This window comes from Gymnoscopelus microlampas (genome assembly GCF_963454915.1).
Source record: "Gymnoscopelus microlampas genome assembly, chromosome: 11".
NCBI lineage: Eukaryota > Metazoa > Chordata > Actinopteri > Myctophiformes > Myctophidae > Gymnoscopelus > Gymnoscopelus microlampas.
The window spans coordinates 17,263,660-17,280,180 of NC_139948.1; the positions used below are offsets into that span (position 1 = coordinate 17,263,660).

At 43.0% G+C, this 16,521-nt stretch overlaps 1 protein-coding gene across 2 annotated transcripts in view; it reads right to left on the bottom strand.

Moving 5' to 3' along the window:
* Window positions 1-2,346: 2,346 nt before the first annotated feature.
* Window positions 2,347-16,521, bottom strand: part of txn2 (thioredoxin 2) — a 19,774-nt gene continuing 5,599 nt past the window's right edge. The window contains exons 1-4 of one of the 2 annotated variants that reach the window (XM_084070914.1): window positions 11,388-11,460; window positions 9,228-9,499; window positions 6,480-6,603; window positions 2,347-3,278 (exon numbers count right to left, since the gene is read on the bottom strand). In XM_084070914.1, coding sequence (XP_083927040.1) covers window positions 3,162-3,278; window positions 6,480-6,603; window positions 9,228-9,499 — 513 coding nt within the window. In that variant the 5' untranslated portion in view covers window positions 11,388-11,460 and the 3' untranslated portion in view covers window positions 2,347-3,161. Of the gene's footprint in view, window positions 3,279-6,479; window positions 6,604-9,227; window positions 9,500-11,387; window positions 11,461-16,521 lie in introns of those variants that run through there. The other variant, XM_084070915.1, reaches the window with a different exon arrangement.

Below are 16,521 nucleotides of genomic sequence, written 5' to 3' on the forward strand. Positions count from 1 at the left end.
CACACACACACACACACACACACAAGAGTAGTAAGGGGGTTAGAGCTATGTCATCAGGCTTGATGTCTAGACACCGGTCACTCAGTGAGGAGATAATAGAAAGACAAAGAGTGTCAGGGAAAGAGAGCTAAAAGGGGAAATAAAGAGGAGGAGGAGAAAGGATCTAAATATTACTACGGTACTTCCTTTGAAATTCCAGCCATTTGAACTATGCATCTAATGTGCCTTAAAAGGAATGTCTTTCATCCAGCACACAATAAGTCTGCGGGATTACATATGTAAGCCACTGGCTGGCAGAGCCCAACTCCTCCTCTGCCTTTACTCACACCTGATTATGTAATGCCAGTGGAATTCCCAGCCTATTCCAAATGTGCTGGACCCCTGCCTCGGCTGGCTACTGGAGCAACTCTCCAGCATTTGTGTGTGTGTGTGTGTGTGTGTGTGTGTGTGTGTGTGTGTGTGTGTGTGTGTGTGTGTGTGTGTGTGTGTGTGTGTGTGTGTGTGTGTGTATCCCGGGGGCATTTTTCATTTGGCGATGAGCTAATCAGAGCCAGGGTTGCTGAAACTGTAGATGGAACATGTCTAACATTGCGCTTAATAAGCAGTGTAGAGGCCCTTTGCCATGATGGTGTCGGCTGTGGGTTCTGTAATAACATGATGTGATTCAGGAAGGCAGGCAGGGCTGGGAACCTTCCTCCTGCCGGTCGAAATCATGAGAGAAGAATGGATGATGGGAGTGATGACTGAGAAGTAGCAGGTTAGAGAGTGCAGCAGGTGGTTGATCTCCTGTCCTAATCCCATTTGGTGTACTAATTGGAAAAGAGGACCACTTTATTGTCAAGTAACACATTTAAAACAATCTTTTTTTGCATATCATTCCTAGACACAAAAGTACACCTTTCCATTACATCTTGAGAGGTCAGAACACTGAAGCATTTTGGCGGTTCAGTGCCTTGCTCAAGGGCACTTTAACAGAGCTGGTGGTCTCAGCAGATGTAGTATTATCACCAGCAACCCACCAGTCACCAATGGAATACACCCCCTGTCAGTACCGGGGTTCAGAACCAGCAATGTTCTACATCAAAGGCAACCTGCTACCACCTTAACCACTTTCAACCTGAAGTATAGGTGAAAAAAGCTTGAAGTACGGCTATTTTCACTATCCGTGAATAATATATAGGGCTGTAGTGGTTAATGGCTTATACGCCCTCACTTTCCTGTCTCTCTACTCTCCTATCTAAATAAGACAAACAGTTATTTATGAATACCATAACATCTGAAATGCATGGGCAGACGTCTTGGAGTGATTGTCAATAAGTGAGGACAAATGCGTCATATGTTGCTAAAAGCTTCCCAAGCCACTCAAATGGATACATCTACACAGCTGCAGGTCTAGGCGTTGGACTAGTGGAGTCTTGATGTTTATAACTGAACCCTTGCCAGCATGGTACGTCAGTGGGCAAGCTGAGGTCGATGACAGAACAGACTGAAATTAACATCTGGACTGCTGACGTGGTGAGACATGCGGTGCGGTGCAATAAGCAGGTGGTTTAACCCCTTCACCTTTGCAGGTGAAGTTGTCAAGAGTGTGAGAGTGTGATGGTTATCTGTGGCCCAGAGGGACGGGTGCTAGGCTAGCTTTCCTTTTATCAGGGACTTTGTCAAATGAGTGGGAGGTAGACACACACTGGAGGGCATGTTTGCTCAGGTGTGCTAGACAGAGAGATGGACCTAGAGATAATATGAGAGAGGGAGAGACGGTGAGCCAGATAGTTGATTTGAGGGTACGAGGGGTGGGAGGTAATTAGGTGGGAGGCGTTAAGTGGAGGGTGCTGTGTGGGCGTGTTTCAACTCCCCCTTACACTCCGTCACTCTGATGACAGGGTTGGTGAAAGGGTGAGTAACATTCATGTTCTAACGCAGAGGAGAACAGCATACATGGGAACATCATGAGAGACGGATTGCGAGTCATCCAGTGTACAGTATTGTGTTTCACATAGAATTTACATTAGAAAGTTTGCATGCCCCTGCCAGAAAAGAAAAGAAGAAAATCATTTATCCATCTTTCAGTAAGATAATTTTCCTGTGCTTTGCTTGCTCTTAAAAGCCCTGACACTAAACAAACATTGCACCCGTGCCCCATTTCTACTGTACATTCCACTATGGGCAGACGCCGGCTTCAGTACCAGAATAGCTGAGGGGAAATACTAAATACTAGGTTCATTGCATCATTGTCATTAGAGGCAATTAACAAAGTGGTTAGGATAAAGTTATACATCTCATGTCTTTTACACATATATATATATAAGAGCACTTTCCTTGCCACAGACCAAACCACACTCCAAGTATAGAACATCTTTTAACTCCTTTATTTATTACTTCACTTGGTCATATTACATAGTTTATTATTCAAATAAAATCTATGTCAAACTCCATAACCATATTTCTGAATCCCACCTAACTCACATTTCACAGTCAGATCCAGAAACAGACAGATGTAGATAGCTCATGCACGCTGCACACACACGCACACAGTCACCCCACACACATACACAGACTGTGACTGACACATTCCTCTCACATTAGGCATAATGGTGTAAAATGACTGTGCGGCCTTGCAATTCTAGAGACAGATCACCCTCTTGTGGACAAAAGCAGAAATGGCAACATCACAAAGCTCATTCATCAACATCAGCTTTCCCGTTAATTCTCCCCCAACTCCATACTAATCATATATCCCTCATATTACATCATATAAAGTACGGTACAGCGGTGTTGTTGTCCACCCTAAAGATTCTATCATAGCAAACTGTAACTGACTGACTCAGCCGCTCTCGCAAGTGTGGAGCCATTACAGATGGTGGAAGGGATCAAAATGTTGCCAGATGAAAGCAACACCTGAACAAAAAGGGGAATGGAGTCCCACAAAGGCACACACCCATCGCTAGACTACAGATACATAGAGAGAAGGAGATAAAGGTCAGTATGAAAGAGGAACGGTACAGATCAGAAAGCAGTGAGTTCAGGGATGGGTGAGAGCGTTGTGCATCTGCAGGGATTGTGACAGGCCCGGTTTATTTTGGTTGGCTGTTTGTTTCAAAAGGTTTGGTGCTGCAGGCCAGACTTGGAAAAAATGGGGTCAAAATGGGGGTCTGAAATATTCATTGTCCAATAAGATTGCCCACAAACGAGTCCAGCTGGTCATCATCTTTGAGCCCCACAAACTGGGCGATGACGTCACCTCCTCGCATGGCGATTACTGTGGGAACTGCAGACACCTGGAGAGAGAGGCAGGTTGGCTTTAAAGACTTTAAAAACTCTAAGATGTGCTCTTTGATATTGTTGCTATTGGGAAGAAACCTTGCATGAACAAAACTGTTCAGGAATTCTAAAAGAAAGAAAAAAAAAAGAACCTGTGTTCCAGTGGATCCAATGTAGTTATTTAGTTACAATCTCTTGATGATACTTTTAATTGGTTAAATATTTATAAAACCCACAGACAGACTTAAAGCTGCACTTTCCTCTTCTACCTCGGATTTGAACCCGATTTAACATTGAGCTAATAGAGCCTCGTGTCAGATCCTGTGTCTAGGTGAGACATGACCTTTGACACGATCTAAATGTCTCAATAGAAGAGCAGGGAGACAAAATACAACCATCCCAAGTTATATTGTATTAACATACTCTACCATACAGATTGGACAAAACTACTTTTTATTAATTTTAAAAAAGTGACATAGTGCCGCTTTAACCGCTTTCAAAGTGCCGTCTCTATTTTGGGCATGTCATTTTTTTAATTGTCAGAAATATCCAAAACAGCAGATGTTTGGCTATTTTCACTACTTCACAACACTGTCACAAAGTAAATCATTAATACTGATTACGAAGTATAAAATAGTGCATTCATTCATGAAAAAATAAATGTGTGAGTGTGTGTATATATATATTTATTACACAGCTTGGTTGAATGCTTGATTCCAATTGGTCAATGGCTGAATTCAGCGGTGTGTTATTTCTGGATAATGACCGATGAGTTCAATAACAGACCACTCTCTAAAAAAAGACTCAGAGCACCTGCTCATATCAACCTGCGATGCTTAATTTTATGCTGTATCCAACATGACAGGTTGGACATGTAAACAAACACACCATGTCATTTACAACTAAACATTGCTCTCAAGAATGTTTTTTTTTAATAATTTTTATCCCTCGATTTTGTAACCCTTTTTTCACCCGGTGCCAATTTGCTAAGTGATCCTGGGCACTACACTCCCCCCACCAACCTAGGGAGGCCAGGGCCGAGCTCATGCCTCCTTCAATGCATGAGAGCCAACTGACCTTCTTGTCACCTGACAGGGGAGAGTTTCCCTGGTTGGACGTAGCGCGTGGAAGGAACACGTTATTCCAACCAGTTCCCTTCCCCTCCATCAGGCGCCCCGGCTGACCAGGGGGAGGCAGTATAGTGACCAGGATTACGACATGTTTTTGTGAGGGTATTAACTACCCTAGGAGACCAGTGGCGTTTGGTGGATTCTAACGTTGACCGGGCCAGAACCGGGCCAGGTGGGGGGGAAACCGGTTTGACGGCTAAACTGGTGTCCTAATGGCCACTCATTAACAATTCGGCCGAATGCAAATGAGCCCCATTTGAAAACAAAGGCGACTTTCTGTGGTCGGCTACAACAGAATAGGGTGAGAGCTGCTAATGTTGATTTTTAGCCCCTACACAGGGGCAAGCTGGGTCTACAGACCGGGCCATGGCCTCGTTGGCCACAATGACGATACACCCCTGTAGGAGACACGGGGAGAACATGCAAACTCCACACAGAAAGGCCCTTTCGCCAACCCCACCTAGGGTATGGGCGCTGATGACGCGGAGGAGAAGACACGCCCCCAGCACCCACAGCGTCCCCGGCGGGAATCGAACCCAGGACTTTTTAGCTGTGTGGCGACAGCGCTACCGACTGCGCCACCGTGCCCTATCTCAAGAATGTTTTTGAAAACATTTGAACCGAGAAATAGACAATGCAGTAACGAAAAATGTATTCTATTTTATCAACTACACTTCCTTGTTTTCCGAGGTGACCGTGTCAGCCCAGCGCAACACTTATGGAATATTTTCAATGCCGTAATCAAGGAAATACTTTGTTTTGTTGTTACTTTTGGGTCAATTTATTAATTAATTCATTAAGTAGACGTGTAATAAGCAGGATACTTGACGGGTAGCTGGTCATTATTGAAAAATAAATCCCCAAGGGGGATTATGCACCTCCGCGGGATTGCATTTTTTATCTAGTGGGGTAAGAAGAGAGGAAATTAAACTGGGGGTTTCAAAACTATTTAATTAGATGAGATTGTTTTTAAAGCTGCTCCAAGGAACCAAAATAATTAACTAAAAATAAGTTTAAAAAAAGTAAGTAAAAGTATATAGTGCTAAAGGGACTTCGTCTTTTTGTAGGCCAGGCTGTGGACAGTTCAGAAACCCGCCAACATCATCGGTGGGGATTCCAAGCGAATGGAAACTACAGTAAACTTCCTAGAAAGTTAGCATGCTGAAAATAGAAGCCATTGGTAAATGGTAAAATGGTAAATGTTGCATTTATATAGCGCTTTTATCCAAAGTGCTTTACATAGATTGTGCATTACATTCACACACATAGGAAACCATGCAAGGCACCAACCAGCTCATCGGGAGCAATTAGGGGTTCAGCGTCTTGCTCAAGGACACTTCGACACTAAAGGTCATTACACACCGGCGAATATGCTAATATACGCAAAATTCGGACTCGTTCAGAATAATTAAAAGACGCTTTTTCGCTTCGCTTTTTCGCTCCATGTAAGCTTGCATTGACTTTATAAGGTTTTTAAAAACATTTTATTATTCGCATGAAAAATTCGCCCCCGGTGTGTCACACCTCTAACTCTGGGGGAGCCCGGAACCATTGCTCTTGCATCAATAAGTAAGTACGTCGGAGAGGCTTATTGTCGGTATCCGCCAGAGTGCAGGAGTCTATCCCCGTTTTGCAGTGCACTAGACTCCTGGGAGATGGATTGCTGAGGTGGAGCGCAACACCTACCATCAGCTCCCACCTCCCAGTACTTACTGTACCACATGACTTGCCAAGTTGCCACACCCAAGCTGTGCATCTTTGGATATATGATAATTACACTATGCAGATATATTTTTGTTCACATCTTCGTTACTTAAGATTTGTTTTGCTTGACCACAAATATTAAGAATGTTATTTAGACATGTCTGTCTAAATCTGATATAATGTATGGTATAAGACAGAAATAGAACCATCCCATAGTGAGCAATGAGCATTAGTGAAGAACCATATATGGAAAAAAGGCAAAATGTTCCTTAAAGAAAATAAACTGTAACTAAATCAATAACTCACTTCCATGTTTTAGAACTACAAACTGTCAAGGTTTTAGGACAACAAACGGTAACACTCAATTAGTCAACAAGTTCTTACCCCATATTCGATAGCCAAGTCTGTGTGATCATCTATGTCAACTTTTGCCATGGCGATGCGGCCTTTCTGTTTTGCAACAGCCTTCTCTAACCTCGGCCCAAGGATCTTACAGGGACCACACCACCTAGCAAAACATCAATAGTACATTATTCCAAGTTAGCAATGAGAATTCAGTTTTAAATGCAAGGTAATTATTATATATTTTTTAATGTTTACAACATCCTAAAAACTATTCAATTCTAAATTAATTTACACCAGTCAAATAAACACCAACTAGGAATATGGACCAACACATTTAGAACAAGGCTTCAATGCATTGAATTAAATTCTGTGATACGGTGCAGACAAATCCACAGATAATAAGCCAGACTCGCTTCGACTCCACAACGGCTGCTAATTAACTTGTGGTTGGATACCAGCTGACTTTTATAATGTGTGTCATTTGTAACGCCAGGATGTCTGCTCTCTACATGCCTGAAAGTCCAGTCCAATGGAGCCTCCCAGAGGAATTCTATCAATCACTGTGAGATAATTGAAGATGTTTTCAAATGTTTTCATTCCTTTAAATCTCTCATAACATCTAGCTAAAATAGTTTTGCTTAATATCAGAATCAATGTTTTTCTGAGGACTACATAAACATGCAGCCTAGTTAAGGAGTTCATCAACATGCTATGCAATGCATGCTATGCAAAGCCATTTTGGCAGCACATCTTATAAGAATAACTTACTCATTCTCTCAGCTTCACAGATACGGAAGTTTTCTTTCCGATTGTTATGTAGCTGCAGCACAGACACTGTGTTGTCTTACATGGAGCTCATCTGAATTTCTGGGTACATACTACGTAATGTGATTCAAGTTCAACTGAAGCCCAACTGTTTGAAAACAATGCTGGTTTACACAGGACTAAAATAGCTGTGCCACAAATGCAGCAACCATTTTGTGATTGGAGAGAAGAGACAACAGCCTACAGGTCACACAAAATAATTTGTGTGTGTATATGACTGCGGTTGTGCTCCGCAGCTGCTACACTTGCAATGTCACTTACTGTATGTACACTGACATATCTGCACAAGAGACTATAAGCACTAAGGACTGTGTTTCTATAGTACCGACTGATTTTGTAGTTTGTTTTCCAGTTCATAAACGATCATAAAGCACCTGAGATTTGAGTCTCTTTTAATTCCAATAGTTCAGACCGACAACGCCTCACCACCAAAGCCACACCTCTTCTGGGGGGAACATTCTCCATTGTAAGCCTACGCCATTTGATTAAATTAGCTTATATACATATATGTACAGTATACAGTATGTGTACTGTATATATACAACACTATCCAATATATTTTCATATATATATATATATATATATATATATATATATATATATATATATATATGTGACAAGCTGGAAATATTCTCAGCATTTCCATACTATGCTGATATTTTTCCGTTAAGTCGTTTTTAAGGAACGAGAGCTCTGCTCATACCATTTATTGATTGATTGACAAGGACACTGCGGTAGAGATATCATGAATCAATATCATCTCTCTTCCATCAATACAGCTGATAGAATAGAGATGTCAACAAGACGTGCATAACTCAGAAGTAATCTGATGTGACGTCATCAGGTTGGAGCAGATACACTGTAAAAGCTCTCATTCTTAACAACTACAAAATACTCAGAATATCTCCCGAGAAGGGGTGCGGCTTTGGTGGTGACACATTTAACGGTCTCATCCACGGAGGGACCGCACCCACTTAGGAGACCATTGTGTACCATTTTTCATACTAGTGACGAGTGTGGGATTGCCAATCTTGGCAAATTAAGAATCTGTACACCGTGATGTAAGCAGAAATTAATAATGGGTGAATTAGATTTAGGTGTGTGCATGTGCAAGCATTGACCAGTAGCACACCTATGGCTCTGGGCACTCCTAAATCTAAGACCCATTATTAATTATATTAGCTGCATTTGCATTGCTTGCTAGTCTGCCATGTTTTTAATCTGCTGTAGTTTTTCTTTACCTGAATTTAAGACAAAATACAAAAATCAGCCTAGGTTTTCATGCCCATTTAACTGCCTCATTTACTTTCTATTTATTAATTTAAAGTATTTGTAACCCTCATATTGTATAGGACTCTTAAAACTACAAATGATGGAAACTGCCAATGGTCCCAGTTGCACTTTTCTGCAGGGTATACCTGTCAACTCCTGCAGGCATTGAGGATTTGTTTTGGGTCAATAGAGGTCACCTAAAAGCTATATATACTGCATGTGTGTAACCGTCTCTAGAGCAATATATCCTCAGTGTCTGGTCAGTCATGAGCCCTTGTGTAACCTCAATGGTGTCAAGTAGAGTGGAAAACCAGTGGTCAGCTGTCCCAGTCCATGTCAAAGGTAATCACCTCCTAGAACTATACATTTAAAGAGAGGCTTTTCCTGGGATAATATAATAAAATTCAGGCCTGTCATTATTCTTAATTATCATCACCATGCCTTGGTAAATCAGTTGGCCACATACACACCTTGTTAAACAAAAAAAGGACATTAGAATTTACATTAAAAGGCGACATGTATTTTCTCACACAGTGTCATTACATGCCAATAATACCAACTAGTGCTTAATTGTTGAGTTGGTTGGCGTATATATATTTGTTTTATATCAGAGCAGCCATAATTCAGAACCTGTGCAAATCAATTGGTTTTCACTCGTTCCTTCATTCAGCTGCTCCCTGAGATACTCACTGGGCGTGGAAGTCGATTAACACAGGTAGATCACTGTTGATGACCCTATCTGTGAAATCCTCGTGGTCTTGGATGTTGAAGGAGACCTCACGACGGAAGGTGTGCGGGAGGGAGCGAGGTAGCGAGCGCGACAGGAAGTTGAGACGGGGTGTAGCTGACTGCGGCGACGTGGAGAAGGACGACGTTGAGTTTGTAGAGGACAGGACTGGGAGACAGCGGACGTCTTTCACAGTGAAGGTCCAAACTCTACGGACAAGCAGCCTGTGAGCCATCTGAAGAGGAAGGTGGGATAGGAGACCAAAACAAAGAAGAACAGAGCATGTGTATGGGTTCTTTATTCAGCTGTGGTTTCAGAAGAGTTTTAGGGTTGAATGTTTGATTAAAATGATACTGAAATCAGGTTGTTATTAACCATTGTCGACCTGGCGTCCATATTTTGGGTATGTCATTATAGGCGAAATTTGTCAAAAACGTACACACACTCACGTGTCGCAATGTGATGCATTGTGAGCTTGTAGATCAGCTTAAGTTGTTAATCATGATAACTTTTGGTGGAAAAAGATGATTACACATTCTTAAGGCCTTTTTGTTGCGCTTATAGTTTGTACAATGTTCCGGTTATTGTGTAATGGCTGGATATGAGGGAAGGGTTACAGTGCAACAGCTGATAAAATAAGATGAATAACCAAGTTTCACGATTATTTAACTGACAAACCTAGTTAATTACAGTTCATTTTCTGTACATATATTCCTACCGCATGCACATACCTATTACTGGTAATAGATTGTACATACTGTGCATAACTACTATATGCTCTTTTACAATGACAGATTGCACATTATTTTTATATGTGTCCTGTTAGGCCTAGTGTAGACGGCCATGTCAGTCCCTTTAGATCTTTTTTTATACTGCGTTTTTGTTGGTGATTAATACAAATGTCACCTTCACCGCCATGTCCACCTATTGGCGGCCTATCCACTTTGCTCACCTGACCAGTTCAGGGGGCAGAAGACCAGGTCAGGTGGTCTTTATACCGTTTTTTTTTTATACTGGCTTTTATAATATTTTAGTGTTGATAGAATTACTAGTACTACTTATCTGTGCTTGTTCTATACCCTTCCCTGTATCTTTGTTTCATACTTACTGTAGTGCCGCTATGGCGACTGAACTTCCCTCTGGATTCATAAATGTCTATAGAACTCATAGTTTACATTACTTTCAATTAATTGTGCATCCCTAGGAAAGTTGTTGAACTGGGACAAAGCCATAAAGGCACTGTAGTGGCTGGCTGAACTTGAGGACAGGACAGTTATGTAAGGCAAGCCTGGTTATCACCTTTACATAAAATGGGGTGTACAAAATGGAGTGTACAATGGGTGAATGTAGAACTTGTAAATCTTGATCTAGGCTACATTCTCCCATGATTGCACTGGTAGCTAATGTAGGAAAAGTTTATAAGACAGCTTCATCTGTACTAACAACTAGTAGTAGTACTTTTACTTCAACTACAAATATTGTCCTTTTACTGCAATACAATTATTTGAAAACTTTATGTTACTAGTTACTTTGCAGATTTTATATATATATATACACATGTCGGCCATTTGAAAATAGCAGATCGCAAGCTCACAAGCCTGTAGATCTGGTATTTTCTAAAGATTTGTATACCAATACTTTAGTACTTTCACTCCAGTAAATTCTACAATTCTACATTGCACTGTTGATACTTTTACTTAAGTAAAAAATGCGAGTACTTTTCCCACCACTGCACGCACCTGAACTTCTGCTGCAACGTTGTTTTGATAAATGACGTCAGAGGTGTTTCGCAACAACCCCCTAAAGTTAGCAGGCATTTAAAAGGCTATAAAACGTATACTTTGTCGCTCGATAAAATGACGTGTATTCAACTAAAGAGACATAAGCGTCGCCGCGGCACACTCGTACGGCGAAATGTAAATTAAGCTTCTTTTTCCTGGAATAACCTCCGTGTGACTTTGTCCCCTTCATCTCCTTATCTTCTCCTCTTCCTCCTCCTGGTGTTTTATAAACACACATTGTCAAAACAGATCGTAGCTACACGCAAAAGTAGTACACACGTTCCCCCCCACATACACACATAACACAAATGTAGTACTGGTGTTAAAAAAGCAAACATTTACCGTGCTGTGTGTTATCGTTCGTTCCTCCTGTCCGCCCCCGGACCAGACTCACTGTATAATAACATGTATTCTGAATCCCATTGTCAGGAGGAACAGGCGGTCTAATCTAATTAGCTTTGTGACTTACATGTACAGGCTAAAAGGCCTGTGTTCAAAATGTTACTTACATAAGTATTGACATCGAAATATACTTAAAGTACCAAAAGTAAAAGCGCTAAAATGTTCGAAAATTGTAGTGGCGTAAAAGTACAATATTTGCCCCTGAGATGTAGTGTAGTAGAAGTAAAAGTACAATATTTGCCTGAGAGATGTAGTGGACTAGTGTGTCCCTTGGGCAAAAAAAAAACTTTTTTTCGCATTTGTCAAAAAATAAATAGTGAAAATAGCAGATCTACAATTAAGCTCATGTTGTGAGCTTGTAGATCTGTTATTAATAAATAAATAATATATTAAACATAAGGCAGCTTGCTATATTGTACATCTTGTCCAATTGAGATATATAACTAAATTAATCCGAAAAAAAGAATAAGAGCAAATAAAAAGCAGTGACTTTTAATGTTTGTTACAGTGTAGTTGTAGAATTAAGTGAAGAGGATTAGTGGTTGCCTAACAACCAACTAGCAAATCACAGGGCGACCTTTTCTCCGGGCAATGGGATCTATTCACTAAAAACACTTCCGCCAAAGCACTTCGTTACTTCCGTTCGGCATTGCAGATAAAAGGGACCGCGCAGACTTTCACACGCCTCCTGTGCGCCTGTGTTTAGTGACTACCGGCACACTGTGGCCACATTGGGTAGTGATAGACTATTACGTGTCCATTTTTATGTTGTTTTATATCTATTGAAAAACGACATGCTATGTATGATAGATGCGTTATAAGAAAAGTGCATTAATATTACTGTATGATTGCACCGTTAATTTTGATGAGGAGACATTTATGTTCCCATCATTTCATTAAGTTTATTCATCATATTGTCTGAAAGGCTTAGTCAGATGTTCTAAAATACTGTAGTGCCTTACCTAGATAATGTCATAAAAACAAAATACTCACATTGATGTACTTTATTTAGTAAGACATTTAGTAAGACATCGTGATCGTACTTGTAGTTATGCTCAGGTTCAGGGGTAAATGAGAAATGCGGTCTTTCTAGAGTGCCATTCATTCATAATTGATGGAGTTAAAACACAGGGGTAAGGCACTGTCCATGGGCTACAGGATGAAAGAGACTGGAACAGAGGGGTGTGTGGGGGTTGTTTGGATTGGAGGAGAGGTGGGGGTTATCTGGAGCTCACCAATGAACTGACTCATGAACAGTGCTGTAGGCTACAGAGATGAACAGCCAGTGAGAAAGGTGTTGTGAAGGGGCATTGTTCAAGTGGCTGTACTGAAAACAGGGTAGTGAGCATGAGAGCAGTGTGACTCATATCCAGAATGGTATGATACAGAGAGGAGCACAAGAGAAAACACAGCATCTTTGTGAGTTTTTCATTTTTCGTTGATTCTATACCTCCTGTATGTTTCAAATTGTTTTATATTATATAATTAATTATTGTTAGTATATTCTATGTTCTATAGTACGTTTTTGTAAGACTGAAGAGGAATACAAGGTATTGTTGGTTGGCTGATAACACTGCCATATTTCTGGGTGAGTGGATGGATGGATGGATGACAGACAGACAAACAGACAGACAGACAGACAGACCATCATCATTTTCCTATCTTGATTTCACCTTTGTCTCCGGAGGAAGAAAAAGAGGGATGTATCATAGCGATGCTAGAAAGAAAGGAACACCTCCTTGATAATGTCTACATTCATCCCATCAATCAATGTCAACATTGTTTCTATTCCACCTCAGATCTTCGTTGACTTTGAACTATTCGTGAATCGTGGTACTTGTGCACAAATCCTAGCCAGCACCACCACCGCATGAACAGCAGAATGGGCCTCACCATTGCCCTAAATGGCGTGTCCGGACTGGGACAACATTGAAGAACTTTCCACCAACGTCATAGAACAAGGTGTTAAGATGGACAACGATGCTCTGAGGAAAGTCGGACAGTCCAGAACCTCCATCACCCTGCGACCCCCGCCGCTGTTCCGCAGCATCGGACCGAAGGGCCTTTCAGACAGTCTGCCCCCCCACCGTCGCCTCCGCTCAATGTTCCACAGGCACGCGGCAGTGCTGCCAACAAGCATGCACCCATCCACAGCTTTGGCCTCCACGCTCACCTTTGAGGACATATTGGCAAAAAGCAGCCTCTGTGGTGCACAGCCACGGCCTCAGGCCCGCAGCGATGTGGTCTCAGAACAAAGTCGCAGCAGCACAGCCTTAAAATCACAGCAAACTCAACCTGCGGTAGACACCGATTCACATGGGCGTGAGGCGTCGAAGGCAGGGGCTCTTACAAGTATGTCATCTTTAGCAACTGGAACACAGAGCAGACAGCAACATAGACTGCTCTCTCTCCCTCCCTCTCAACCTTCATGGGTCATTGATGAAAACAGGGGGAGATGGGTGAGAGTGGTGTCTCCACTTCAGACAGGAGAGGATGCCAGGGCAAACTCATTGGCCGTCAAGGAGAAGCAGCAGGAAAGGAGGAAGAGGAGGAGGGGAAGAACTGTAGGCCCTAAGGGAAACATCTCTGATACATTATCCCTCATTTCTGAGAGCCACAGAGACGATGACGCTCTCTGTGAATGGTTGCAGAGTCTGGGCATGGCAGAGAGAGAGAAGGACCCCATGTCTACAAACAAGCGCAACCAGCAGCAGCTATTTGCGTCCAGTGGCGGCCGACCGGCAGGCCACAGAGAGGGTTATTCAGACACAGCAGCCAACCACAGGAGAGACAGACGCCCCCATTTCCTACCTCCTATCTGTCAGTTTGACTCCCTTCTCTGTGTGCCCCTCCTGCTGCCTGAAAACTCCCCACCACCCTCACCCTGCACCTCCCCGAACACCCCCTTCCAACCCCTGCCTGTACCGCTCCTCTGCCCTCTCCCCTTGAGGAGGAAGTGAGATAATGAGGTAGACGAGGACATGGAGTCTCCGTAGATCTGTTGACCCTCAGATCTCAAGTCCGTGGCTACGTACTGGTCAGCATTTTAGATTCAGATCTTGTTATGTGGGGAATATCCTCCCAGTTTGTAGTGCTGAATAATGTCTCAGAACTTGAGCAAGCAATGTGGATAATCAAACATCAAAGTAAGTCATTTTAACTTAATTAATCTGTGTTCCCCAAGGGTCTATATTAGGTCCCCTACTTTTTACCAAATCTTTTTGGCTCCTGATGTCCGTATTTCCCCAGCAGAGGGCACTCTCCCTTGAGGCGAGTGGAGGTGAGAGGGGGTAGCATAGTTGTTTATGAGGTTGTGGCGGTTGGGGTCCGAACAGAGCCGTGCACTGTGTCCCTGCTAAGGTGGGATCTGCGTGTCAGGCCAAGAACACACGCGCCTTAGTCCTGGTCAGTGCTCGCCTCGCGCAGCCCCCTCCTGCACATGTTTACCCTCAAATGCAGCCCAAACTGTTTGTGAGTGAGACTCTTTTTTCTTTCCTTTTTTTCAAGTCAGCCTGAACCTCCCCCCGCCACCCCTGTTCCCACCAAATAAACATTGCACCGGAAATTGCAGGGATATCTGGGATTTTTGAGGGGTCCCAACGGACGAGGGGGCGAGGGATGGAACAAGGCCGCTCTCTGTGACACCTCTGAGGTGAGGGGAGGGGTGAGCAGAGGGGTGAGGAGAGAGAGAGAGAGAGAGAGGCCGAGACCAAGAGAGAAAGAGAGAGATACCCGGAGGGGAGGGTGTGACCTAGCCCTGGGTGGCTGGTAGGATGGGCAACATCAGTTAAGATATAGCACCGTTGACAAGGAGGTGACCCAGATTCCTTTGACCTGGACCAGTCAGAGGCTGAGGTGGGCACTAAGCCTGTCTCGTCAGTGAATGACCTGACCCCTGGTAAAGGGCGAGGGGAAATGACACTCTCTGACGCAGGTCTCCCCGGGTATTGCGTCTTGTCACACATAATATAACGCCTTGTGAGGATTGCCATTTCGGAAAGGGGGAGTATTTTCTAGTCCCCTGCGGAGGGGAAATTAATTTTGCAGCTTCACCCAGCTGATGGCTGCTCAGATGAGTGCAAATATGGGGTGCTGTTAGGGATCGTCTTACTTGGATGAGTCAGCTGGGATGAACCAGCTATCTTCCAATTCCCAGACAGCCTCTCTATCCACTCAGCTACAACCATTATCAGTTTTGCTGGATCACCTTATTCACCTGGACAGGTTTTCTCTCTCTCTCCCCTCAACAACTCCTTCCTTCCCCCACTTGTGTCCTGTCCCCTGAATGCACCAGAACAGCGATGGCCTCCTTTAAGGAACACTCCGGCTCACTAATGAGACAGACAAAGCAAAATGAATGGCAGGCTTGTGTTCTTCTGCACACACAGGGGAGAGAGACGCTCCCTCACATCTTTGTGTGTAACATTTTGTCCCAGCTTGTCCTTTACGTGGTAATAACAGCCTGGGGACATAGTATATAATAAAATGCAGAGTATAAAATACCTGCTGTCTGGTAGTATGCCAGGTGGCGGGACAGGTGGGGCAGTGCCAAGAGTTTGATTGCAGTGGATGCACTCGCAGATGACCTTGTACTTATTCCAATTAGTTTGAAACCTTATCCTCACAGCTGCCTCTCTGTCTCCTCATTTGTACTCTTGCTGGTCTATCATCTACTGCTCAATTTATACTTTATGGTATGAGGGAGTTGCATGCCGAAAATGGCAGATCTGCAATCTCACAGTTCGTCGCATCACAGCGCGTTGTGAGCTGGTAGATTGGCTATTTTCAGGCGAGCTTCTCCGAAGTATAAATCACGTTGTACTTATGTTGTGACTCCTCACTTGTTTGAGCGAAGTGCTGGCCTGTAATTATGCAGCATTTGCGACGTCTCTGTTCCATATGTTCGCTATATCTTGATTATAGTCAGTTAGCCTAAACACAAACGTATATACTATTCCTATTTTGAAAACAAGCGTTGCCGGAATTAAAACTGGCTGACAGAATAACTGACTGTTTCATCTGTAATGAAGGGTTTTTGGGGGTGTCATCAAACGTCTCCAAGTTATGCAGGGTC